Source organism: Lepus europaeus, chromosome 1 (genome assembly GCF_033115175.1).
Source record: "Lepus europaeus isolate LE1 chromosome 1, mLepTim1.pri, whole genome shotgun sequence".
Classification (NCBI taxonomy): Eukaryota; Metazoa; Chordata; class Mammalia; order Lagomorpha; family Leporidae; genus Lepus; species Lepus europaeus.
The window spans coordinates 48,838,563-48,865,322 of record NC_084827.1 but is presented as its reverse complement, the minus strand read 5'-3'; the positions used below and the strand labels follow the sequence as shown (position 1 = coordinate 48,865,322).

Sequence of the window (26,760 nt, the reverse complement as noted above, 5' to 3'; positions counted from 1 at the left end):
GTATATAGCTCAGTACATAGGAAATGTTTGTACTCAGTGGGTTTTCATTTTGCCCTCATGAAAACCTCCTAAAGTCAGTAGATCAAGTCAAGCATGCATATCCCCATCACTAATGGCAGCCGATAAAATTAAGGCCCAAAGAAGTCAGAGATCCAACATCAGAGGAAAGAAAAAAGTAGGTGGCAAAGGAACAGGGCTGGGAAAGTGAGAACGACCGTCCAGCTCCATGCCTGTTTGGTGGCTTTTCATCTGCTTCCATATCTCATGATTTCATCGCAACATGGTGGGGGGTGGGGGTGGTTTAATACGTGAGTTTGATCTTTCTTATCTATTGGTGTAATCATTTTTTTAAGTATCACTAATAATGAAATGAAGGACAAAATGATATACTCTAATCACCTTCACATCATGAGATGGCTTGTTAGAAAAGGTTCTTCCATTCGCTATAGACTTATGTGTAAACGTTTGAAGGCACAGAAATGTGTATGAGCTCTTTCTCTACAAATTTTACACTCCAGCTGAGGGACAATTATAATTCGGAATCAGTGAGTTGATGGTAATTCTTGAGATTGACACAGTACCTTTCAGGAAAATTTTCCAAGAGTCCCTCATGGATCAGAGCGTTGAAAGAAATAAGTCCCTTCTTCAGTAAAGCAGCTTACGCTACCGTCCACACTGCATTGTTGAAGTGGAAGTTGACGGTGTGCTATAAATTACTGTAGTTCTGATTATGTGAAAGCGGTAACATATGGACCCAAATGTAAGATTTGGAACATTATTTATAAAAATCTGTTGCTAATTAAAATACCTGTGTGTTTCTCGTGATCTTTATATAAAGAATTTGTTAGAAACTTGCATGGAAATAAACCCTCAAGAGCAGTCACACATGAACTACTTTTTTGTAACATTCCTATTTATTTATTCTACCAGGCCTACCCCAATTATTTACTGGGTAAAGGAGGACGGAACACTACCCGCCAACCGGACATTCTATAGAAACTTTAAGAAAACCTTGCAGATCACTCATGTTTCAGAAGCAGACTCTGGAAGTTACCAGTGTATAGCAAAAAATACACTTGGAGCCATCCATCACACCATTGCTGTGACAGTTAAAGGTATGTCATTGTTAAAATGCATTTCTCTTGCCTTCAAGGCAGGCCTTGAAGGGTCAATTAAGCATGCCTTTGATTATGCCCTTCAGTGAAGATAAATATAAGTTTAGATCACATTCATGATACCTTTGAAACTCTTCTTGGTGCTCTTTATAGTGTATCTAAAAATCAGGATAAAAAGCCCCTTCTTCACATCTTCCTCTCTAGTTGTGGAAGGAATAGCAGAAATAGAAAATCAGTGTTCAAATCCCACAGTGATAACTGCTGTCAGCAAGATCCACCAGTGAGTACTGAAATTAGCAGGTGAAACTCTAAGGAGAAACAGGATATCTACATAGCTTCAAAGTGTTCCTCTACCCCTCAAAATTAGTTGCTAGGACAGTTTTAATCTGTGTCCACTGATTCTCCAGGACTCCTTCCATCCATAGGAAGGAGTTGACCTCCCTGCTCCATGAGTGTGGCTGGACTCGGAGACTCACTGCTGTTAGAATAGGGAACAGTCATCTTGCCATGGAGAAGCCTGGTGGATGCCACCTTTGCCAGGTGGTACAGGTGAACATCACCAGTAGTAAGTCAGGACCTCAGGAACTCCCCAGGGTGGTGCATTCAGGGTCCATCACCCATGTAGTGTTCTCCAAAGAACAAAACCTCAGTCTAATCTACGACATAACTGCCCAGTGCACTTTCGAAGGGTCAAGTCATGGATGACGAAGAGAGACCAAGGAACTCGCAGATCAGAGGAGACTGAGGAAACGTGACAAGTTTCCACTGCAGCATCCTGGGATGGGATCCTGGGCGGAAATGGTGTATTAGAGGAAAAAGCTGAGGATATCCTGATGCTGTGTACAGTTTAGTTAACAGTACTGTACCAATGTTAATCTCTTATTCTGATAACCATATGTGCTCATGTAAGTTGTTAACATTAGAGGTGGGGACGAATATATGTGAGTGTTTCATACAATCTTTGCAACCTTTCAAAAGGAAAAGTTTTATTAATTGTTCCCTGATTTTAAGATTATATGTAGCATACAGGGCTCCAAATTTAAAATCATAATTTTTGGCCCTACCTATACTTGTTAGTTGTTGTAAACCTTAGAAAAATCTATCAATTCTTTTTAAAAAAAATATTTATTTGAAAATCAGAAAGACAGAGAGAGAATTTCCATCCACTGGTTCACTCCCCAAATGTCCACAAGAGTCAGGGCTGGGCCTTTCTGAAGCCATGAGTTGAGAACTCAATCCAGGTGTCCCCAAGTGGGTAGCAGGAACCCAAGTACATGGGCCATCATCTGTTGTCTCCCAGGATGTCCGTTAGCTGGAAGCAGAGCCAGGACTTGAACCCAGGCATGCTGATTTAGGATGCAGGTGTCCAAGCAGCATCTTAACCATTGTGCCAAATGCCCACGCCTCGGTCACCTCTTTGATGTCTGATTACTTCTCATGGAAAATCAGACAGTGATACTCACATCCAACAGGTCTAAAAATAATACATATGAGTCTCTTGAAACATTCTTTGGAAAATCTAAAGTGTTCTTCAAAGCACTGCTTATAAATCTACTCACTCTTTTGGAAAAAAAAAGATTAGCAAGTGTGTTGCAAAATACTGATTCTTATTATAAAATAAATACGTTAATTTGCTAAAATATTTCAGTTGATTCAGATTTTTGGTGTTTTTCTTTTTTCTTCCTTCCATAAAGCGGCCCCCTACTGGATCATGGCCCCTCAAAATCTTGTGCTGTCCCCAGGAGAGGATGGGACCCTGATCTGCAGAGCCAGTGGTGACCCCAAGCCCAGAATTAGCTGGCTAACAAATGGCGTCCCAATAGAAAGTAAGTTTCCTTGACTGACTGTAGTTGCTTTATGTCTTCAGAGTGTGTCTGCATCTCAACAGTGAATGAATGGTGATGAAAAATAATGATAATCATTTAGGTTAAGGAACAAAGCCATTTATAAGTTAAACAGAGATACCAAAATACCTCTTGAGTTCTATTTTATTACTTCTGGACATTTATGATGACTTTGCTTCATTTATGCTATTAGTGTAATGGCGCATGTTGACTGAGATGTGGAAACAAGTACTCTCAGTTACCTGGGTCCTGGGAAAAAATGATGAGGTGAGAAATAGATATCATGGAAGTACCTCCATTATCTTCTTTTGTTCAAACTATCCAGTGGTTTGTGGATCCAGAGGCAGAGCTGATGGATAGGAGACCAGGCAGAGAGCAGGTGGATTGAACAAAAGAAAGGAACTCTCTCCAGGAGTTTTCAGTCACAAGTAGAACCCAGATGTCCCCAAATTCTCCAGGCTCTAGGAGTCACCAGAACACATCCTCCGATCCCAGTCTGTACAGAACGCCTGGTCGGTTACCCAGTGTTCCCTCCCTGAGTGTCGCTGAGGTCAGACTTCAGCAGTGCTTATGCAGCCTGGCTGTCTTGTCACCCTCCACAGCCACCACTCCTGTTCCACAGCGCCACTCCCAGAGCATCTTCATTAGCCAGTTTCTCTGTGCTGCCACTGTGCTGCCCACAGCAGCCCCCCAAAGGGGCTCTTCCATCAACCTTTAGAATCACAGCAAGGCTTGGTTCTACAAAACTTGGTTGGAGGCTTGTCATAAAGTGGGTCTTGTACTTGACTGCTCCCGACTGCTCAGCCACAATGGTGAACAAGGAACCTACCAGCTGTCTCCTTTGACCCCGCGTACCTCCAGCTGCTGCCACGGGACAATCAGGGAACCTTGTTCTCCTTTTTGGAGTTCAGCTCTCCTCTATAGATCCAGAAAAACATAAAAGTTTCTGCTTGCACCCCAGCCTCAGTATTAGGATCATCTGCACAGATGTTCTTGATCTTCAGGCTTATGAGGTAGAGCAGCTCGGCTCTGCATGGCCTCCAAGTCACAATCAAATACCAGTTTTCCTTCCACTTAACCCAGAAGCCCATGCAACTGACTCTCCCGAAGTAATGTGCCCTCTTCCCCCTGATGGATCCGGAAATGACTGTGATAGATTTAAAACATGTCCCTGTGTCTCGACGCGAGGGCCTGACCATTGGCAGGTGTAGACTGAGTCATCACGCCCTGGTCCATAACTATTTAGTGGGCAGTTGCTTGTACCACACAGCACAGTAGTTATCAGAAACTTGGAAACAGCCAGCCTGTGTTTACAGTGAGAGGAATACGTTCCTAGAAGAAAGCATCCTGCAGAGGCCAGCTAATGGGGTTCAGGTATTTCTTGTCCCAGTTTTTTTTTTTGTTTTTTTTTTTTTTTGTTTGTTTGTTTGTTTTGTTTTTCCATGAGCATGTCGGTGATTCCGCCGTTCAGGGTGTCCTGCGGCGCCTTCCATTTGCTCATGGTGACCTGCACCCAAGGGCTCCAGGGTGTGCACAACCAGGGACCGGGCCCCTCTCCCCGCTGGAAGGACAGCCCGGGTCTCGGAAGGTGGACAGGAGGGACCCGGCCCCAGCGAGGCCAGCCTTGTCCCAGTTTTGACCATGATCAGACTCAGGGAAACCTGAAGGGAGTACTCTGTATATCAGGAAACTGCTGCCACCCTCAAGCGATGATGAATGAAAACGGGCAGGGAAGGTGGAAGAAGCCCAGAAATGAAAGAGGAGTGTTAAGGCTCGCTATGTGGCTTTCTTAGGAATGCGTGCAGCGTGGCGATGAATGACAGAGCATGCTCGGCACCATCGCACCCTGTTTTGCAGCTCAGAGGGTCTGGGTTGATCCAAGAGAGGTCAAATGGACTCTTGGAAGTGAGACAGAGCTTACCAGACCGCTGGGGAGGAATGCAATCCGGAGGAGGGACAATGGAGACCCAGGGCGAGGGTACATAATAGAGCAGCTCCTGCCTCCTGCATGCCTCAGCTAGCCTTCCCCCCAAACCAGCTGCCCCAGTGGCTTCCTGCTGCTGAAACAGGACACCTGGGACTGGGCACTGTATAAACAGCCCCACAGTTCCGGAGGGCGGGCACTCCAAGGCCCAGGTGCCAGCAGATGGGGTGTGTGATAAGGCTGCACTGACTTTGTCCACACGTGATGAGAAGGCAAAGGAGGCTTCCTCCAGCCTGTTCATCCTAAGGGCACTGATCCTGTTCCTGAGGATGGAGTTACCTGCAAAGGCCTCACCTTTTAATACTGCACCCAAGGCAAGTTAGGTCTCCCCACAGAACCTAGGAGAGCCACAGATACTCAGGCCGTGACACCCACATTGGCAGCATTGCCTTTGAGGGAGCCTTGTGGCTCCAGCAGTAGGAAGAGCTTTGGGATGATGTTCATAGACACTCACTTCTCAGTGTAAGTTTTGGAGGGAAGGTCGACTGTTGAAGGCCTGGATTAGGGGGCAGGGGGTTGTGGCCCAGTGGAGACCAGTCTGACCCTTCCACAGCCACCCTAAGTTGTCTGAGTAGGTCCAGAGCGGAAAACACTAGAACAAAAACTCTTAAATCAAATTCCCGTTCAGTCCATCTCTTCCATCCCAGAAGTGTTCTTTGAGTCCTCACAGGATGGAAAGAAGGAGGCTGAGCAGATGTGATTGGAGTTCTGCAGCTCCCACGCAGCCAGGATCTCTCAGCCTCAGAACAGCTACCCTGGCAGACACGCAGGAGACAGTGCCACACTCATGGCAGCAAAGCAAGGCGCGTGCGCCCCACTCCCCACCCCGGCACTGGGGCAGGTGCTGTGCAGTTATCCTGAGTGATGTGAGGCTTTCCTGAAAGGGGTCTTTCTCCACCTCTGGGGGTCTAGCTGAAAGTTTATGAACTGCCATTGGGACATCTCGTAACTGACACGTAGTGGGCTGAGTTAGGCCCAGGCACCACATGCGTGCTGGTTCTGCAAACCCACAGCTGCTCCCCGTGGTGGTTCATCTGTCACTCTACCAAGGGGCCTCTTGGGTGAACGCTAAGTCTTTTTTTTAAGATGTATTTATTTCAAAGGCAGAGTTACAAAAAGGCAGAGAGAGAGAGAGAGAGGGAGAGAGAGAGAGAGAGGTTTTTCATCTTCTTTGGTTCACTTCCCAAATGGCCACAATGACTGGAGCTGGGCCGATCTGAAGCCAGGACTTTCATCTGGGTCTCCTATGGGGGTGCAGGGGCCCAGGGACTTGGGCCATCTTCCACTGCTTTCCCAGGCCACAGCAAAGAGCTGGATTGGAAGTAGGGCAGCTGGGACTTGAACCAGTGCCCATATGGGATGCCAGCACTGCAGGCAGTGGCTTCACCCTCTGCCACAGTGCTGGCCCCAGGACACTAAGTCTTATTAAACAGCCAAGTTCAAAGACAGCCTCTGCAATCTAAAATGAGGAATACATGAGAGAGAAAACTGTCTAAAGGACGGTAGACTCCTGAGCTGCCTATGCCTCTTGTTTCCCTGTGAGTTTTGAGGCCTCTAAACAGAATTGCCTTTGCTATTTGGGGGCCATTCCGGATACAAGGGACCCCGGCGCTTATTTCTTGGCTGTCATTGGCTGAGTTGTGCACCCCACAGATGCACCCAGCAATGCTGGGCACACAGGGGAAAGGATTTCTGAGAAGTGCGGAGAAGCAAGGGCAGGAAACCAGGGCAGACACTCTGCCACAGTGGTGCTGAATTGGCAACAGGGAAGATTTTTAACCTTCAGGATGGCTTGGAGTAAACCCCAGAAGTCAGCGGGGAGTGTGAGCTGCCTTGCTGACTATACTTTCCACTCCAGAGGCTGCAGAAACTGAGGGTGGACAGCTGTGCGGCTGCAGTGCCACTGCACATGGAGCTGTATAGGGGCCTGAATTTTGTCTCCTGTGCCACCCAGCTAAGACACAGTTGGGGGCCTGTACTGCCAGATACCCGGCCTCCCACTTTTGCCTGGAGGACGATCACGCAAGAACACTGATGGTTCCTCTGCCACTGCAGACTCTGGCTGTCCAGGGCACAGAGACACTGTTGAAGGAGAAGCAGGATCAGAGAGACAGCGGGGGCAAGACTTGGGTCCTGGTAGCAAAATGTGATGCTACTGTGCATTTCAGACCTGGAAGCTACAGCTTTGTAATACTGAAAGGATCAACTCCAAATCCCTTGGGCTCTTACCTCAATGTCTTTGAAAGCTCTGTCCCTCCAGGCCTGGCTGTGTTCCTATAAGCATTCCTTGAAGAAAACACAGGATATAGTTAATGCACAATTTTCCCCAAACCACTCAAGATCTTTTTTTGTAAATGATCTGCAGAAGTCAGGGCCAAGAGCTCAGCAGTAGATTGCTGGGCTGCAGGAGAACTTTGTATTGTGTTGTATTGTATGACCTGCAGCTTCTGGGAGGATGTCAATGTAGAACCCAGGGCCAGAAAGAAAATGAACTTGCTATCAGCAGGAGCAAGCATAGCATTTACCTACTGGCTCCAGGAAGTCCTCCTTCAATGAGTATACCAAAGTCCTTTCTTCCTCCTCCTAGCCTGTGCTGTCCTGGTATGGTCCCCTAGGCCAAGGCCATCAACACCATGATTCCTGTCCCTGAAGGCAGCAGGAGAGTCTAACCGCCCCCTTGCAGATCTCTGATCACCCCCATGCGATCTGTGTTGGCTGTCTCAGACCCTGCTGCATGGAACGTGGGTGAGGTCACGTTATTATTATATTAAAAGGCCCCTTTCCTCCCAGCTGTGAGGATGGAATGGAGCAAAGGCAGACCTCTTCCTGCCATACTTCATACCACACTCTCACGGAAGGGAGAGACTGAAAGCCAATCTCACGTGGTCAGCGGCCAGGAGCCTGGGGCCTGGTCCAGGATGTTCCAAAGGTTCCCCCTTGGTACCTCCATGCTTCCTTTCCTCAAAAGCAGGGGGCTCAGCCTGCGTCTCCTTGTAGACAACAGAATAAGCAGATAAAGAAGAAAACCCAACTCTTTACCCAGAGATTTGTCCTACAGCACTTCTAAGTGTGCATATCCTTGGAAACATTATAATGTTGACTGAACCCAGAAAACCCGAGTATTAATCTCTTTTTTTAAAAAAAAATTATTTTATTTATTTGAAAGATTTACAGAGAAACGTAGAGACAGAGAGAGAGGTCTTCCATCCTCTGATTCACTCCCCAGATGGCTGCAACAGCCGGAGCTGCGCCGATCTGAAGCCAGGAGCGTCCTCTGGGTCTCCCACATGGGTGTATGGGGCCCAAGGACTTGGGCCATCTTGTACTGCTATCCTAGGCCATAGCAGAGAACTGGATGGGAAGAAGAGCAGCTGGGACTAGAACCGGCACCCATATGGGTACTTCAGGCCATGGCTTTAACCCACTGTGCCACAATGCCAGCCCCGAGTATTAATCTCTTTTAAACAAAACATGAAGTGCTTCTGTCTATAGTTTCTCTTCTCCAAAATAAGAGTATGTGTTGGGTATAAGAACATTTTTAAAATCTGTGTGCATAAAGTGACATTATTATTATTCTCATTGTCTAAATGTTGGAAGCATGTATAATTCTAGCCAACCATATCAGATGAGTTCAAAAAAGGAGATTAAAGGGAATTATTTTCTGAAGGTTCTCACCCCAGCTCTGGACATCACTGTTGAGTATTTAAGTTATACATGGTGATTTCTGTGATCTTGAATTTATTTCTGCGGTGTTCAGGTACAGCAAATGAAGTTGGTTATTCCCACACTTGATTTCTTTCTTTTATTTTATTTTTTATTTTTTGGATAATCTGGGTCGGTGTGTGTGCTGGAGAGTCACTCACATGCCAGAGCTAGCACGTTGTGTCCAGAGACCTTGGATGTCTCTGCTGTAGCAACTTCCTCCTTTTTTGTGGTTTTTTTTTTTTTTTTTGACAGGCAGAGTGGACAGTGAGAGAGAGAAAGGTCTTCCTTTTGCCGTTGGTTCACCCTCCAATGGCCGCCACGGCCGGCGCACTGCAGCCGGCGCATTGCACTGATCCGAAGCCAGGAGCCAGGTGCTTCTCCTGGTCTCCCTTGCGGGTACCGGGCCCAAGCACTTGGGCCATCCTCCGCTGCACTCCCGGGCCATAGCAGAGAGCTGGCCTGGAAGAGGGGCAACCAGGACAGAACCCGGTGTGCCGGCACCGCAAGGCGGAGGATTAGCCTATTGAGCCGCGGCGCTGGCCGCAACTTCCTCCTGTGGCCAGCTACCGACTGTGCTCTGTATGCTGCTGAGAAAGCTCCTGGGTTTGTTTGCCTTTCTTTCGTAAGTGTGTAATGAAAACATAGCCCAAACCTCCAGGGAGAGAGATGTGCTTATTCATTAGTCTTACCGATAGGGTTTGTTTTAGTCCTAAACACCTGCCAAAAGTCTGTATGAAGACTGCTCCACTTAGCCTGAGGAAGGCAGATACAGTCAGATACCTTTCAGATAGAGAAGATCTCCCCAGAGTGTTAACAGCAAAGACAAGTGCAAATGTGAGTCACAGAGTGGCTTTCTCACGCGGCTCCCGTGTGTGACTGATGGGTCTCCACTCGGGGAACACTGACTTCCTTGCTTTCATTTCATGCTGGTGTACCATTGTTTTTATTAATTAAAAAAAATAAAATAAAATAAAACCTACCGTCTCTAAGTGTGCAGGAGCTCCAGAGCTCTTTGGCAGCAAAAACTAGAACTCTATACACATCAAACATCATGTCGTGGTATAACTTTTTTTTTTCAAGATTTATTTTATTTGAAAGGCAGAGTTACAGAGAGGCAGAGGCAGAGAGAGAGAGAGAGAGAGAGGTTTTCCATCTGCTGGTTCACCCCCCAGATGGCTGCAACGGCCCCACTAGGCCAGTCCAAAGCCAGGAGCCTGGCACTTCTTCCGTGGCTCTCACGTGGGTACAGGGACCCAAGGACTTGGGCTGTCTTCCACTGCTTTCCCAGGCACATTAGCAGGGAGCTGGATCAGAAGTGGAGCAGCTGGGACTTGAACCGGTGCTTGCACTGCAGGCAATGGCTTTACCGGCTATGCCACAGCACTGTCCCTTCGTAGAACCTTTAAAAGCTGGATAAACTCAAGGAATCTGAGGAGTTCTTATCATGCAATCTGCTGCTCATAAGAGAGATTGATCCCAGAGCTCTGTGCCTCCCACCATCTGAAATCCCCAAGCATTGTGCTCTACTGCCTGGCGTATCCACAGAGGTGTGCAGTTGGCATGGGCACCAAGGGTTCCCTGAGAAATCCCAACACTGAGTACCCAAGTGCCAGCTCCAAAAGTACTAAGAGTCATTGACAAGGACTCTGTGCTGGCATGCCTTGTTGAGAAGGCACCGCTGAGAACATGTGAGTTGGAATCTTGGACAAGGAACATGGGCCCAACCCAGGGAACACTGCATTTTCAGGCCCGTAGCTGCTTGCCACAGTTGTGGCTCACGTACAACACCAGTGTGAACTTGCTGTCCTCTGCTGTGATTTCCTGATGGAATCCATATCCTGTTGAAGGGAGTATGGTTGGTGTTTGGATTCTGGTTCCTTAAGGCAATGTAGGAGTTATTAATGTCATTAACAGCAGCTGTGAGGGAAGAAGCCCATGCCAGCGTATCCCACCACCTTTCCATCTCCAGTTGGGCAAACTAGGGGCTGAGATGACTTCATAAATTAACTACTGATGGGGACCAGGACGTTGAACAGCTACTGTTGTAAGGACATCTAGCATGCGTGCTTGGGAATGGAGGCACTCTTACACTGGGGTGTTCAGAATTCTTAGCTGCTAAAAACTTGTTCTAAGCTTCAGTGGGTGTTTAGGAAGGTGTGAAACATCCAGAAGACTTTCAGGCTGTAAATGTGAAAGAATGTGTGGTAGGCAGCCTGATGCTTCCCTGCCCCTCCCCAAAAATGTCCACAACCTAATCTCTCACCTGTGAGTATGTTACCTTCCATGGCAAAAGGGACCTTGCCGCTGTGATTAAGTTAAGGGCTTTAAAATGGGGAGATTACCTTGGATTATCTGGCCTGGGCCCTGTTTAATCACATGAACCCTCCAAAGCAGAGCACCTGTCTGAGCTGCGGTCACAAATCAATGGACTGCAGGAGAATGATCAGGAAAGATGTGACACTGGTGGCTTCAGAAATAGAGGAAGGGGCCTGTGGCCCGAGGAAGGTCCCCAGGAGCAAGGAAGCGCATGCTTGTGCTGGAGGCTCCCAGGAGGACCGCAGCCCGGCTGGCACCGTGATTGGAGCTCAGTGAGAGCCGTGTCAGACTGCCAGCCTTCTGTAGACCTGAATGATGCTGAATCTGTATTAGCTTTGCAGCCACAGTGGAAAATCACTGCAGGATGAGTGAGGACTGTGCTTCAGTATGGGCATAAAACAAGATGAATAGCCATAGCCTGGTTTATTGTTAATTGAAGTGAGTTAATAAACGACAGGTGAGCCAAGCCTCCGTTAGGTGACAGTGATTGAAGCGTCTCCACGCAGCCCTAAGTATGTCTTAAGCCCACATCCTTTTACCATCGCCAGAGACACAGGAGATGTATGGACAGGCAGTCTTAGCTGACTCAGGTGGGGAGAGCAGTTTCAGAGACGGGTGCTCTTATTCAGGTGTTGTCTCCACAAGCTGCCGCAAGGGCCTAACCCCCTTTAAGTGTTCTTTTAAAACAGGTAAGGTCACAGCCTCAGGTTCAGCATTGCACAAAGGAATTCCTCTCCAATAACACAGCAGTTCCAAATAGCTGGGCCTGGCCCGGCCTAAATCCTCACCTATTACATTACCTCGCCAGCTCAATCCTACTTCAGTGAGGATCAGTCCTGCTCTTAACATTTTTTTTTTAAGTACTTGAGCGATTTAGCTGTCTTTAAGAGAAATTTTAGAGACTTTATTTCCCCTTCCAAGAAGAGGGTCTTGAAAGAGAAAGGTTTGGATGAGTCAGAGTAGTTCTGTAGCTTTTGCTGTCTTCTCTTTTCTTAAAGATTTATTTATTCATTTATTTATTTGGAAGGCCGAGTGAGTGAGAGAAAGAGGGAAGTCTTCCATCCTCTGGTTCACTCCCCAAATAGTGGCAACAGCCAGGTCTGGGCCAAGCCAGAGCCATGAACCAGGAACTCCTTCTAGGTCTCCTATATTGGAGGCAAGGACCCAAGTACTTGGGCTATCACCTGCTGCCTTCCCAGGCACATTAGCAGGAAGCTGGATAAGCCGAGCAGCCAAAACTTGAAGTAACAGGATGCTTTAACCTCTGAACCACGGCACCAGTGTAGCTCCTCGCTGTCTTCTCTTAATAATGCACTTGCCTCCTCATAAATAACCAGAGTCTCTTTGTGAACAAGGCGATACTTTCTGAATTTGTAGCGCAGTGTTTACCTGTGTTTGCCCCCTGCACTTCTCAAAATTATATTCAGTGTTAACAGAATCCATCCACTTGACACTAAATGAGTTATGGAGCATATATCCATGCTAACATAATAATAACTAAATTCTAAGGAAGAAAAAAATTATGGTTTCTGCCTTGATTCTAGTCTTTTTTTTCCTGCATTTTACCCAGAGCCATCTGTGTTTCTGCATTCCTGATTCCTGACTGTAGTGTGGATCTCAAGCTTTAAAAGCTCAATAGAAATCTTTTTAGCAAAGAGGAATAAGTATACGTTGTTTTCTGTTTTTCCACCCAAACAGTCGCTCCTGATGATCCCAGCAGGAAAATAGATGGTGATACCATTATTTTTTCAAATGTTCAAGAACGATCCAGTGCAGTGTATCAGTGCAATGCCTCAAATGAATACGGATATTTACTGGCTAATGCATTTGTGAATGTGCTAGGTAAGCTCTTCCTTTATTACATAAATGGCAAATTAAATTCATGCTATTTTCTTTTCGTGCAGTAAAAATATATTGAACATCTATTGTAAGTAGTTGAAGCTGTGAAGGGTATATGAAGATGAATGCAGACTTTCCCCTATAGGACATTATGTGATCTTCATGTTCTGTCATAACACATCTTTGATAATGGCAACTTCTTTATTGTAGCCATAATCAAATAGGCTCTTCCATTCATGGATAGTTAGACTAAGTGTTGAACCCTTCAAAAAGGAAAATATTATTTGTCTGCTCCTAGTGACTCAATGTTAACTCGTCTTCCATCTGTAGAAATTGACTTGTCTAATAACAATTTTGTGATTGTGACTGTTCGAAAACAAACCATTAATCATAAAGCATAGCCTTTTTCCAAGTCACGGTTGTGCATTTAATTTGCAAAAATATGTTTGGAAAACTATGACATACTCAAGCATATGAGTATCATGAGATTGGTTTATGTGAAAATTGTATTATTATATTGGACAAAGCTATCAAAATACTACACTCGTCAAAATTTATGCAAGAATGGTTTTCATGGTACCAGGGAATTAGACTTAAAATCTTTGAGATTATTTGTGCTTCCTTTGCAAATAAAATGAACACCAGGCAGCCAATCAATTCTTGGTATTTTTCTTTAATGCCTAAAATGAAGGTCGTCACTCACATGGAAAGCTAAGTGAAGATATGGATGCCTGCTGAGGAACAGTGTTGACTTCTGATGTTGTGTTTCACCCTCCTTCTGTTATGCTGGACTTTTCTAGATTGCACATATGAGGGAGAGAGTTGGTATTTATCTTTCTGTGCCTGGCTTATTTGAAGCTCATTTGACTTAACGTAATGTCCTTATGTTCATCCACGCTGTTGCAAGTGACAGAATTTCCTTCTTTTTTTAAAAATTCCTGAAATATAACACTTGCTACCTTTGTCTTTTTGATGATAGGCATTCTAACAGGTGTAAGGTGATATCTCATTGTGGGTTTTTTTTTTTAAGATTTTATTTTATTTATTTGAGAGGCAGAGTTGCAGACAGAGACAGGGAGAGACAGAGAGAAAGGTCCTCTGTCCACTGGTTCCCTCTCTTATAAGACCGCAACGGTTGGAGCTGGGCCAATCTGAAGCCAGGAGCCAGGAGCTTCTTGTGGGTCTGCCATGTGGATGCAGGGGCCCAGGCACTTGAGTCATCCTCCACTGCTTTCCCAGGTGCTTTAGCAGAGAGCTGGATTGGAAGAGAGGTCGAAGGACATGAACTGGCGCCCATGTGGGATGTTGGCACAGCAGACAGAAGCTTAGCCTACTCTGCCACAGCACTAGCCCCTATCATTGTGTTTTTAATTTCCCTGATGATGAATGATGTTGAGCATTTTTTTCCGTGGCTCACTAGGCTAATCCTTCACCTGCGGCGCCGGTACTCCGGGTTCTAGTCTCAGTTGGGGCTCTGGTTCTGTCCCGGTTGCTCCTCTTCCAGACCAGTAACACTCCTGCTGTGGCCCAGGAGTGCAGTGGAGGATGGCCCAAGTGCTTGGGCCCTGCACCCGCATGGGAGACCAGGAGAAGCACCTGGCTCCTGGCTTCAGATCGGTGCGGCACGCCGGCTGTAGCGGCCATTTTGGGGGGGTGAACCAACGGCAAAGGAAGACCTTTCTCTGTCTCTCTCTCTCACTGTCTAACTCTGCCTGTCAAAAAAAAAAAAAAAAAAAAAAAAGAACGAAAGAAAAGGAAAGAAAAATGTCTGTTCAGATCCAGTCTCTGTTTTTTGGCCAGATGATTTGTTTTCTTATTATGGAGTTCAAGATCCTTATGTATATTGGAAATTAACCCCTTTGAGATGTATGATTTATAACAGTTTTCTCCCAGTCCATTGTTGTCTTATCCCTCTTATTGATTGTTCCTTTGGCTGTGTAGAAGCTTTTGAGTTTGATGTTATTATCCCTTTTGTCTCGTTTTGCTCTATTACCCTGGTTCCATTAGTTAGTCATCACATTCATCACTGGTTTCTCTGCCAGCTTATGTGTTTCCCCTACCCCAGTTCAGCTACTGGGGTTGTGATTGGTTACTCATTAAAGAAAAATATTCTTGACCATTGTTTTTGTGCCAAACACGGTGCTAAGGATAAAAGGGTAAATAGTCCCATTCCCTGCATGCAAAAGACTCTCAGTATCATAAGAGATAGAGATAAGTAAGTCAAGAATTAAATTCATGCTTGTATAAGGTATGGGGTGTGAGGTGGAAGGAGGAACCTTGTGGTTTTCCATGTTAGGTGATTGTTAATATGTCTGGTAGGAAAGTTGAAGGGAGAGACATGCTAGTCGTACTTCATTATAAACTTTAATGGCTTTAATACAAAATGCAAAAAATGTACTGTGGGCCTGAAATGTATTCTGATATTTACTGTACATTTTAAAAATGTTTTCAGCCGAACCACCTCGAATCCTCACATCTGCAAACACACTCTACCAGGTCATAGCAAACAGGCCTGCTTTGCTAGACTGTGCTTTCTTTGGGTCTCCTCTACCTACCATCGAGTGGTGAGTAATGACCCTCTTTGTCCTATTTTTTTTTCTTTTTAGTATTTACATGTGTTAAAGCCTACACATTTCAAAATATGTTAGGCTTCAGTCAAAGAACATGCAGGTTGGTGGGTAGCATGGTCGATTAAGCCACTGCTTGTGATGCCAGCATCCCATATGGGCACCAGTTCAGGTCCAGCTGCTCCACTTCCAGTCCAGCTCTCTGCTAATGTGTATGGGAAAGCATCAGAACATGACCCAAGTGCTTGGGCCCCTGCACACACATAGAAGACCTGGAAGAAGTTCCTGGCTCCTGGCTTCAGCTTGGCCCAATCCCAACCATTGCAGTCATTTGGAGAGTGAACCAGTAGATGGAACATCTAACTCTCTTGCTGTCTCTCCTTCACTCTCTCTGCCTCTGTTACTCTGCCTTTCAAATAAATAATAAATAAATCTTTAAACAAAAAAACATGAAGGGGAAGGTAATGCATAATCCGTTGTGCTATTTATTACTAAATTCATTCCTTCATTCATAAATGCTTAACCTGCTGTGTGCTGACTACTTCCATGTGATCTGTTTAGCTGCCCACTCTGCCAACCACGAAGCTATTATTATATTTTACAGTGCTGCAGGCATCACCTGGGACTTTGTGTATTGTAGCTGGATAGACTGGTTGAGGGATATTCCTTGATAATGAAATATTAAATGGGGTGGGGTAGGGTTTGATAAGTTCAAAAACAGAATTTTTTTGGTGACATCATCCTTCAGTGTTGTTTCCAGGTCCCTCCCGTCACCCCACCAAGGAAACCAAAACCCATGAGTGCTAAAATCCCTTGTATGAAGTAGCTTAATATTTGCATGTAAACTATGCATGTCTTCTGCATGCTTTGTTACTTACAATACCTAGCACAATATAAATACTGTGTATATTGTTTTACTGTATTATTTAGGGAACAATGGCAAGAAATGTACATGTTCAGTACAAATGCAATTTTTTCCAAATGTTTTCAATCTGTTTGAATGCACAGATGCGGAACCTCAAATGTGGATGGCTGAAGGGACCTGTGTTTCCCTTTTGAGCCTCTTGGCTCCTCCTGACTTGGGTACAGCCAAGCTCTGCTGTGTCCTTTCATGCCCTGTATTAGCCCATAGGCTTGTGCTACACCCTTGGTAGATAGAAACCCTGTACATCTTCTCACTCTGCTGACTTTAGCATAAGCTGGAAGAGACAGGGCTAAGGTAGCCAGTAGCTCTGGGATATTCACTTATCGATTATTTATCAGGACCCAGACATTATGGAGGGCCTCTTTTACTGCGGTAAAGTAAAAGTAGGTTTAAGACTAAAGGAAAATCACCCCAGCCCACCTTAACCCCAGTGAAGAGCCACACAGATGCTTGTCTGGTGATTTCCTGGGTAAGAGATTTCCTTGCATAATAGACTGGCTCTGCCTCCTCCTCCACTTCTCCGATCTGACACACATGCTTTGTCTCCCCTCCCCTGGATATGTTCCTATTCACACTTTCAAAAGTGCAGTGCTTATAACCTTGACGTCAAAATTTCTTGAGAATTGTAGCCTGCAGATAGAGCTACAAACGCACCACAGTTGGGTTGGAAACTGTCAGAAAGAGCAGTCTTTATTCTGTTTTTATCACCTATTTAGAGATAAACTAGTTAATAATGTATTTATTAAACCATGAGTCTCTAACAGGAAAATTTACAATTTAAACATTGTGTGTTGTTGTCAGCCTAATTCTATAAGCCCTGTTTATTGTTGAAGTTTTCAGTTTTGTTTGGTCTTTCCACTTACCTCCTGACATACAAGCATGCCATGTGCTTATGCGGATTTCAAATATCTGCACTTGACAGCTGAACGCAGACTGTGGTTGTGTTGACCTTGAACGTGGCATCTGGCATCTTCCAATCGTGACGAGTTGTTGTTCGCCTTGTGATTTTTTTTTTCTGCAACACAGGTTCAAAGGCGCCAAAGGCAGTGCCCTTCGTGAAGACATTTATGTTTTACACGACAACGGAACCTTGGAGATCCCTGTGGCCCAAAAGGACAGTACGGGAACTTACACATGTGTTGCTAGGAATAAATTAGGGATGGCCAAGAATGAAGTGCGCCTAGAAGTCAAAGGTGAGACGGGGATAACGCACGTTTTTCAAGCGCTGTGTGACTTGCTGCAGGTTCTCCAGCCTTGCCGATGGCTAACAAGAACTTTGCCTTTCAGACCCCACAAGAATCATTAAACAGCCTGAGTATGCGGTTGTGCAGAGAGGAAGCACTGTGTCCTTTGAGTGCAGAGTGAAACACGATCACACCTTAATCCCCACCGTCATGTGGCGCAAGGACAACAGTGAGCTGCCCAGTGACGAAAGGTACTGGAAGGCAGTTTCTTTCTGTGAATGTGTTCAGCTTCTGAGGTCTGCCGTCTCCAGAGTAAAGAGATCGGCTCTTTCTCCCTACTGTAAAAATGTTTGGACCTGAAGAGGTATCAAGTGATTGAAATAAGACCCTGAGAATGTTTGCCTAGCTTTGTGTGTCGGTCCCCCGTGTAATTCAGGGAGAGAAAAATCCTTCAGGCCTCGGCAGGCACGCATTGTTTTATACCCTGAACAGTGATGTCTTGACAGATGTTCTCACCGTCTTCCTACACAAAGAAACAGAAATGCGATCGCTCTGGTCGCATAGAGAATCCTCGTCACTATTTTAAGTGACATTCGTTGTTGATTTTTATGTCAAGTCAGTGGGAAGGGAAGGAAAAGCAAAAGCAAAAGCAAAAGCAGGTGAAACGTGTGGGAGAGGCTGAGTGTGTTGCAGTCCTGCAGCCTCGAGATGGCAGGAAGGTCATAGCATGTTCCCGTGGAAGCCTTTGATCTGCCATTGTAAGTGCACAGAGCTGTATATGGGGATCACCCTTTAGAGAGGGAGCACCGGGCTCTGGTGCAAATGCGCTGTGTGGTCCTCCACAACTGACTCAAACCTCGGTGCCCACGTGGTGCCCTCCTGTGTGTCAATGGCCCCCAAGGAACTCTGTGACCTTCTCTCCTAGAAGCCTAGAATTTTTTATGGAATCTGAGTTGATAAGGGAAAAGACGAGAATAGGAGACGTGTTGGGACCGATGCTGTGATGCTGGCATCCCATATGGGCACTGGTTCAAGTCCCAGCTGCTCCTCTTCCAGTCCAGCTCTCTGCTAATGACCTAGGAAAAGCTATGGAAGATGTCCCAAGTACTTGGGCCCCTGTGCCTGCATGGGAGACCTGGAAGAAACTCTTGGCTTCTGGCTTCCAATCTGCCCAGCTCAGTCTGTTGTGGCTTTTTGGAGAGTGAACCAGCAGATGGAAGACCTCTCTGTCTCTCCTTCTCTCTGTCTGTAACTCTGCCTCTCAAATAAATAAGTAAACATTTAAAAATAGAAAACAGAAGGAAAATAGAAGTGATCATGAGGTTAACTTGGCTGGTGCTTTAACTTATAATTTAAATAAGAAGAAACTTTATGATTTTTCAGCCTCATTAAAAATCACACATGAATCCTATATACAGTTGATTTTTAAACATTTTTTGTGTTAATTTTATTTGAAAGAGAGAGAGAGGCAGTGATAGAGAGTGAGCTTCCATCTGCTGGTTCACTCCCCAAATGTCCACACAAGCCAAGGCTAGGCTGGGCGGAAGTCAGGAGCCAGGTGCTCAATCCAGGTCTCCCATGTGGGTAGCCAGGACCCAAGGGCTTGAGCCATCATCCCTGACTCCCAGGGTGTACATTAGCAGGAAGCTGGAAACAGGAGCATACCTGGAACTCAAACCCAAACATTCCAGTATGGGAACAGGCATCCCACTGGTATCATTTTTTTTTTTTTAAGATTTATTTAGTTACCTGAAAGGCAGAGTTATGGAAGAGAGAGAGAGCAGTCTTTCATCTGTTGGTTCACTCAGACTGGACCGGTCTGAAGCCAGGAGCTTCTTCCAGGTCTCCCACACGGGTGCAGGGGCCCAAGCACTTGAGCCACCTCCCACTGCTTTCCCAGGTGCATTAGCAAGGAGCTGGATTAGAAGTGGAGCAGCTGGGACTCAAACCAGCGCCCATATGGGATGCTGAAGCCACAGGCAGCAGCTTTACCCACTACACTACAGCACCAACCCCTGCAAGTAGTGTCTTAACTTTTGTGCTGAACACCCACCCCTCTGCTTTTGATTTTTGACCCAATTAGCAATTTCTTATGTCCACAAATAGCATCTAGTCAACTCTTGGTTGACTGATCTAGTCAACTCTTGATCTAAATCTTCCTGTTTCTAGTGAGAAAACAGGTTCCTCTTCTTTGAACTTCCCTTCTCCTCTGAGGTCGAGTGTCCCTTATCTGAAGTGCTTGGGACCAGAAGTACTTCTGGTTTCACATTGTTTCAGATTTTAGATTTTCAGGCTGGGGATGCAAAACTTGCTCAGATATTTTTGCTCTAACTTGGTTGCTTTTATGTCAGTGAAGCCACATCTGAGATGTGGTTGCCTGGCCATCCCAGCGGCTCTGACTGTGCTGTGTTCCCAGGTTCACCGTGGGCAAGGATCACTTGGTGGTGACTGACGTGAGGGACCATGATGGTGGGACGTACACATGTGTCGCCAACACGACTCTGGACAATGTCTCTGCCAGCGCTGTGCTCACTGTTGTTGGTAAGAACTGGAGTAAATAAGACCCAAATGGCTTCCCCAAGTTAGGTTGAAAGACAGAGACCGAGCGTACATTCACGTGAAATGTTCGCTGGTTGGAGTTTGGCAACCTTAGCGTGGGTGAGTTAGTACTTTCTTCTTTGAAAGATGCTTTTGAGTTGATAATTTCAGCGTAAATATCATCCATGGCAGTTCTGGGATCAAATGATGAATCTGCCTCCTAGTGAGATTTTCATCTGAAAATTAGGGCAAATCTTCTACTTTTCTTTTGAAATGAAGGCTTTTTTCCCTCTGTATTGTTACTGCATGGAACCAATGCCCTGCTTATCAGCTAATCATAGAGCTTAATTTTATAATCTTAATCACATTGCAGTCTTTGTCTTCTTGTGTATCTTGTATCTCTCCTTTCCTAATTGTGATTAAATCCTTTATATTGATGTCCTTTCTAGCTCCTACTCCAACTCCAGCTCCCATTTACGGTAAACTAATATGAGTCTTGTTTCGCGATTTTCTGTTAAACAATTTCACATTTGCAGAAGAAAAACATTCATCGCTTTCTTTCCTCTATCACATCATTGTGTTTCTTAATGGAAAACAGTACTGTCTGTTAGTGGTATCAGTCATTTACTGTGGCTTATCACTTCTCCATTATAACCCTCGAATTCTTCGCTGAGTTTATTGCCAGTTGTTTATAAATATTTCATGTGCTATAAATAAAATAATTGCATTTGATAAAAAATCCCTCTTGGATAGTTTCCCTGTCAAGGCTCATAGTGTTTATTGCAAAAGTCATCATCCACATTTTATAGAATGAGAAAGCTATTTTTAATGTCATTCCACGAATTAGGGTTTGACTTCAATCTGCAAAGGTTGTTTTGGAAAAATAAGTGTTGTTTTGAGGATTCCATTTGCAAAAAATTTATACCAGGAAAAAAAAAGAAATTTATAATATTTAACATTTATATTAGAGATGACTGACACACTGTGTAATAGGAGATAAATCACTAGAGAAAGGCCAAAAGGAAGGACATACCTCTGTGTGTGACTTGTCTGAAAATGGAAAATAAATCAGAAGTGATTTCTGAAGCCTTTGTGTTTTGAGAAACTCATCTTTATTCAACACATAAATGCAAAAATTAATTTTGTGGCATAATCTCGGTGGGATTTTCCTTAGTATCTGATTATCCTACGTAAGGCGTGTCCTTTGTACACACTCACTGCTTGATTACTGGCAGCAAGAAAGAGCTCATATGGCCTCTTGCTGCCCCTCAGGAGCCAGAGTTACTCCCAAGAACAAGGTCAAAAAAAGGCCTTTCCCGGGGGCACCACTGGAAAGGCACACTGCTTCTAGGCCCCTACTGCTGTTCTCTGAGAGGGAACACACCTGCACGCCACGTCAGCTACCTGCATACCATCTGATTGAGAATTCCCTTAAGAATTTTACTATTGTTCAGCAACACCAAAGTCGACCATTCTGCATGTTTCAGAAACAATGTTGATATCACCTTTTGCGCCATGCGTTTGCCTGTGTTTGTTCTTTAGCATTGGCTTGTCTCTGTTTCCCATGTAGTAGAAATTATGCTTGGCTCTCATTTTCTGTTTCCCGTATAGTAGAACTTCCACTTGGCTCTTATTTTTTTTTCTGCCTGTGCTTGTTCATGTCTGTGAGAAGACACACGCTGAGAGTGCTGATGAACCATGTATGTCTGCCTTGTTGGTTTGAGTTAGAAATGAGTAAAGCTGCATTTGAAAAACAAGCAGGCCGAACTCATGGGCGGGTTGTCTCGGGTGTGCTGCCTCCGTTGTCTCCATTTTGTTCCAGTTGCATGCTCGTTGACCGTTGAGTGTGCTGTGTCTTGTAGGTGTCCCCTGTGAGCCGTGTCACAGAGGGAGCCTCTTCAGTACGGATGCCTAACCAGGAGGTGTGTGTTCCATCCACAGATGTCCCAAATCCTCCCTTTGACTTAGAATTGACAAATCAACAGGACAAGAGTGTTCAGCTGTCTTGGACCCCGGGTGATGACAACAATAGCCCCATTACAAGTAGGTGCTGTTACTCGCTTTGTCAGAGTCAACGTCATGGCCATTTTTGAAGCAGTTTATAATAAGTGACTGACATTTCTCATTAAAATATTTTCTGGTCTTCTCTGCTGTGTTCCTGATAGCATACAAATAGTTGGTTTTTGAGGCTAGATCTCTTCAGAGATGGAGATTTTCCTGGTTATAGTGTCTAGTAGAGGATATGAATTAATTGCTAATAGTATTGATTAAGTAAATACACCATCACTTCTGTTTAAGACACTTGAAAATCACCTTAAGGATCTACCACAGTAGAAAGGTGGATCTTTCTTGATACAATTGGCGGATCAGGTGCTAAAGGGCACGGTCTAGGGTTGAGTATTTGGTCTAGCAGTTAAGCCTCTGTTTGGGATGCCCACCTGCTGCAGCACATCAGAGGGCCTGGGTTCTAGTCCTGGCTCAGCTCCTGATCCAGCTTCCCGCTAATGCGCACCCTGGGAGGCAGCAGGGATGGCTCAAGCGCTTGGCTTCCTGCCGCCATTGGAGACCTAGAATGAGTTCCTGGGTCAGCCTTGGATGTTGTAAGTATTTGGAGAATAGACCAGTGAATGAAAATTTTCTCTCTTTCTCCCTCCCGCTCTCCCTTCCTTTCTCTCCCTCCCTCCCTCTTTAATAAAAAAGGCTTAGTCTACATATTATAAAACCGAGGCTTGGGAAAATGCTTTTTAAGCACAGATAGTAACAGAACAAACTGGGTGCAGTCATCAGGCCCGTTAACTCCCCACCCACGTCTCTTTCTTCCCATTGCCCTTGCTATAAAGTTGCACGTTCAATAATGCCAGCTCTTTGCCTTGCTGACACAGGCCTGGGGAATAGTCAGATGAAAGACCATGCCCTAAGGCTACTGGAAGAGCCTTAATAAATTAGAATACAGGCAAGCATAGAAGTTTACCTGTAAAACTGAAGAGATACTTCTACAAGAGTGGATACCAGTCACAAGCCTAGAATACATTATCCCCGTTAGACACTATTCCTGTCTGATGATTGCATAAGCCTGTTCTGAAGTGATCCATGTGTTGATTTATTGTACCTCCTGGCCAAGCAGAACATTATCAATGAAATTGCACAATTGCCTCTTCTCTATCTTGTACTTAGTGGTACGACTCTCTGACTTGAGTTTTCAGCACCATTGGTCCAAGCAGGCTGAGCCTCCCAGCTCGTCCACTGTATTAGTCAGCTGGGGACTCTGTATGTGTGTGCTAAAATGATGCTATGAGATTTCAAAACATTTTCAGTCTACTACTATTAACTCATTCATTCAGCAGATAGATATTTATTGAAGTGCTAATTAAGTGCTAGACATTGTTCTAAAACCAAGCAGTTGAAAATCCGTGCCTTTACAGAGCTGGTGTTTTAGATGTGATCACAAATAAGACACAATTAATAATAAATGCTATTGTATATAATGTCATAGATTGTATATAATGACATATATTGTATATAATGTCATATGTTGTATATAATGTCATAGATTGTATATAATGTCATAGATTGTATATGTCATATATTGTATATAATGTCATATATTGTATATAATGTTGTATATTGTATATAATGTCATAGATTTTATATAATGTCATATATTGTATATAATGCCATATATTGTATATAATGTCATATGTTGTATATGTCGTATATTGTATGTACTTGTATATGCGTGTCTATGTATATGTGTGCGCATGCACATACAGCCATGCCACTCAGTCTACCTTCAAGAGAGAACATGCGGTCAGGAGTGTTAGCTGCCAGCCCCCATCTATTGCATCTCCCTGAGGATTAGCAGAATTCACATGGGCCACCTGCTCCCTGGGCTGCTCCAGGGACTGACCACCCAGTGTCCTAGAGCTCAGCTATGCCTGACGTGGAACTCCTCTGCTGGGCACGCTGTCCCCTTGGACTCCTTGCTGACCTGGCTGAGTCTGTGTGGAGCTGCACTACACACGGAGGCTCTTTCTCCCCTCTTCCTCTCTTCCCCCTCTCCTAGCTCGGTCTTCAGACCTGCAGTGCAGACTGAAAGTCTTCCCTGCCTCCTCTCTCCTTTATTGTCCTTGGACTTGTCCCCAAGTCAGTCTCCTGCATTTCTAATTCTGTCTTAGCATCTACTTCCTAGGGGCTGCAAACACGTGTATGAGTCTGTTTATCTGTACACATAGCTATAGGTGTGTGTGTGTGTGTGTGTTTAGGCCATGCCAGCAACAAACCGGGAGACAGAGGAAGGAGGTTGGGGGTATAACCATGAGTAAGGTGACCAGGAAAGTTCACAGGAAGAAGGCAGCGTTTGAGTATGTCCATCAAGGCCTCAGAGGGAGGTCAGCGAGTGCACTTTGCAGTTATCTGGAGGAAGAACTTCCCAGGAGGAGCACAGACCGTGAGACAGGGGCACATGTGCTAGGAGGCCGGTATGACAGCAATGTGTTGAACAGAGGAAGTGATGTGGGAGAGAAAGCCGCAGCAGCGAAGAGCGAGGCGGTGAGAGTGCAGTGTGGCTTGTGCTGGGTCCTGTATGCTTCTCTGGGGCTGGGAAGCCCATGGAGGGATATGAGAAGAGTGAAGAGTGAGTAACTGGCTGTCCCATTGCAAATGGTCTGCAGACTCACGAGAGGGGAGTAGAAAGCCCAGGTAAAACTGAGGTTCGCAACCTACACACTGAAGTGCCCCCTCACTACCCAGAAAATTCGCAGTGTTCCTTGGGATATTTTAAGGCCTAATTTAAAAAACTTTAATGTTTAAAAAACACAGTGATGGGTTGGCATTGTGGTGCACTGGTCAAGCTGCTGCTGGCAACACCAGCATCCCATATCGGAGTGCCAGTTCAGGTCCCACATGCCGCATTTCCAATGCAGCTCCCTGCTAGTGCGTCTGGGAAGGCAGCAGAAGATGGCCCAAGTCCTTGATCCCTGCTGCCCACATGGGAGACCCAGGTGGAGTTCTGGTTCCTAGCTTTGGCTTGGCTCAACCCTGGCTGTTGCAGCCATTTGCAGAGTGAACTGGAGGGTAGAAGATCTCTCTCTGTCTCTATTTCTCCCACTTCCTCTGTATTTTGTTTTTCAAATAAATCACTAGGTAAATCTTTTTAAAAAATTAAAAACACGGTGACATCCGTCAAATACCAAATGAAATTAGCTTGGGGCAATTTTCCTTTTCAGCATTCTATTGCTATTTCAAATTGTGTTGATGTCATGTCTCTGCAGAGCATTTGCAGTGATAAACAGCAGGGACTATGGGAAAATCATTGTGGAATATGAAATGAGGAAAGCAGCATCCATTCTGCTTGCAGGGTTTGGGAGGTTTTGCCATACCCAATAGGTTTTAAATTGTTTTAAAACTAAAATATTTTTAGTTGGATGGATCTAATACTTAATACATGAAACATTAGATATTTCTTTTGGCCTAAGGAAATCATAAAAAAAAAAACACTGAGACACCAAGTATACCTTGAGAAAGTTTGGGAATTAGTTTGCGAGCATGTCTGCTAATTCAACAAGAGTAGGTTGGAATAGGATGAGAGGGCTGGAGAAGCTGAGAAACGGTCAGATTTAGGATCTGTTTTCATGGTGTGGACGGCGGGACTTACTGGGAGTGTTGAAGGAAGGGAAGAACCAAGAAGGACTCCACTCTCTTAACCTGAATTGTCTCTACCTGTTGGGAAGAAGATTGGAGTACGTTTTGATAATATTCAGTTTGAGATGCCGTAATACACAACCACGATGAATTATTGAGTAGGAAATTGGCTCTCAAAGTCTGCAATCCAGGGGAGAAGTCTGCTATAGAAATATGAAATTGATGAGACTGGAAATCACCAGCAAATGAATAGAGTTTGAAAGGAGAATGCCGAAGACTTGGCCTTGGACCATTGCAGCAACATCTATATTTCTAGGGGAATTTTTCTTGAAAGTAAAATGACTCATGTCTGCCTACAGTTGTTCGATTGCCCTGTTAGTTGTTGCTATCAGCCTACTCCTAGGATGACTGAATTTCACCATCTTGGCTTTGCTGTGTCTGTGTGTTGTGGCCAGAATTCATCGTCGAATATGAAGATGCAATGCATGAGGCAGGACTGTGGCACCACCAAGCGGAAGTGTCCGGAACGCAGACCACGGCCGAGCTGAAGCTGTCTCCCTACGTGAGCTACTCCTTCCGCGTGATGGCCGTGAACAACATCGGCAGGAGCTTGCCCAGCGAGGCTTCGGAACAGTATCTGACCAAAGCTGCAGGTAAAGCGAGATTGAGAGATGTGAAATACGTAGAAAGCCTTGACAGCACTTTTCAGAGGTCCTAAGCTGACACATATGTGTCTGCTTAACTTCTAGAACCAGATAAAAACCCCACGGCTGTGGAAGGGCTAGGATCCGAACCTGATAACTTGGTGATTACTTGGAAGGTGAGCAATGAAGCCTTCATCTTTCCTTGGGACTTCTTAGCATGGAGAGAAAAAATGGGAAACTGGTATCTACATTAAAATCCCATGTTGCCCATTTCTGGGTGAAAATATGTATCCTTATTGAAGATGCAATGTTAAAAGCTTGATCTCTGGTGCCAAAATGAATGGGTGCAAATCCCAGCTCTGCCACTTAACTCTAGGACCATCAATCAGTGGTTGGTGACTGTTAGGGAACTCTATGATGGGAAAATAATAGGACTGACCTCATAAGGTTGAAGGAGTT

At 45.0% G+C, this 26,760-nt stretch overlaps 1 protein-coding gene across 1 annotated transcript in view; it reads left to right on the top strand.

Annotated features, from left to right (window-relative positions):
* The window catches only part of NRCAM (neuronal cell adhesion molecule), a 75,617-nt gene that overhangs the window by 10,764 nt on the left and 38,093 nt on the right, over positions 1-26,760 (top strand). Inside the window, 11 exon segments of the mRNA XM_062198923.1 lie at positions 931-1,115; positions 2,810-2,941; positions 12,663-12,806; positions 15,256-15,367; positions 17,322-17,488; positions 17,583-17,730; positions 19,896-20,020; positions 20,467-20,496; positions 21,959-22,060; positions 26,113-26,310; positions 26,407-26,477. Coding sequence (XP_062054907.1) covers positions 931-1,115; positions 2,810-2,941; positions 12,663-12,806; positions 15,256-15,367; positions 17,322-17,488; positions 17,583-17,730; positions 19,896-20,020; positions 20,467-20,496; positions 21,959-22,060; positions 26,113-26,310; positions 26,407-26,477 — 1,414 coding nt within the window.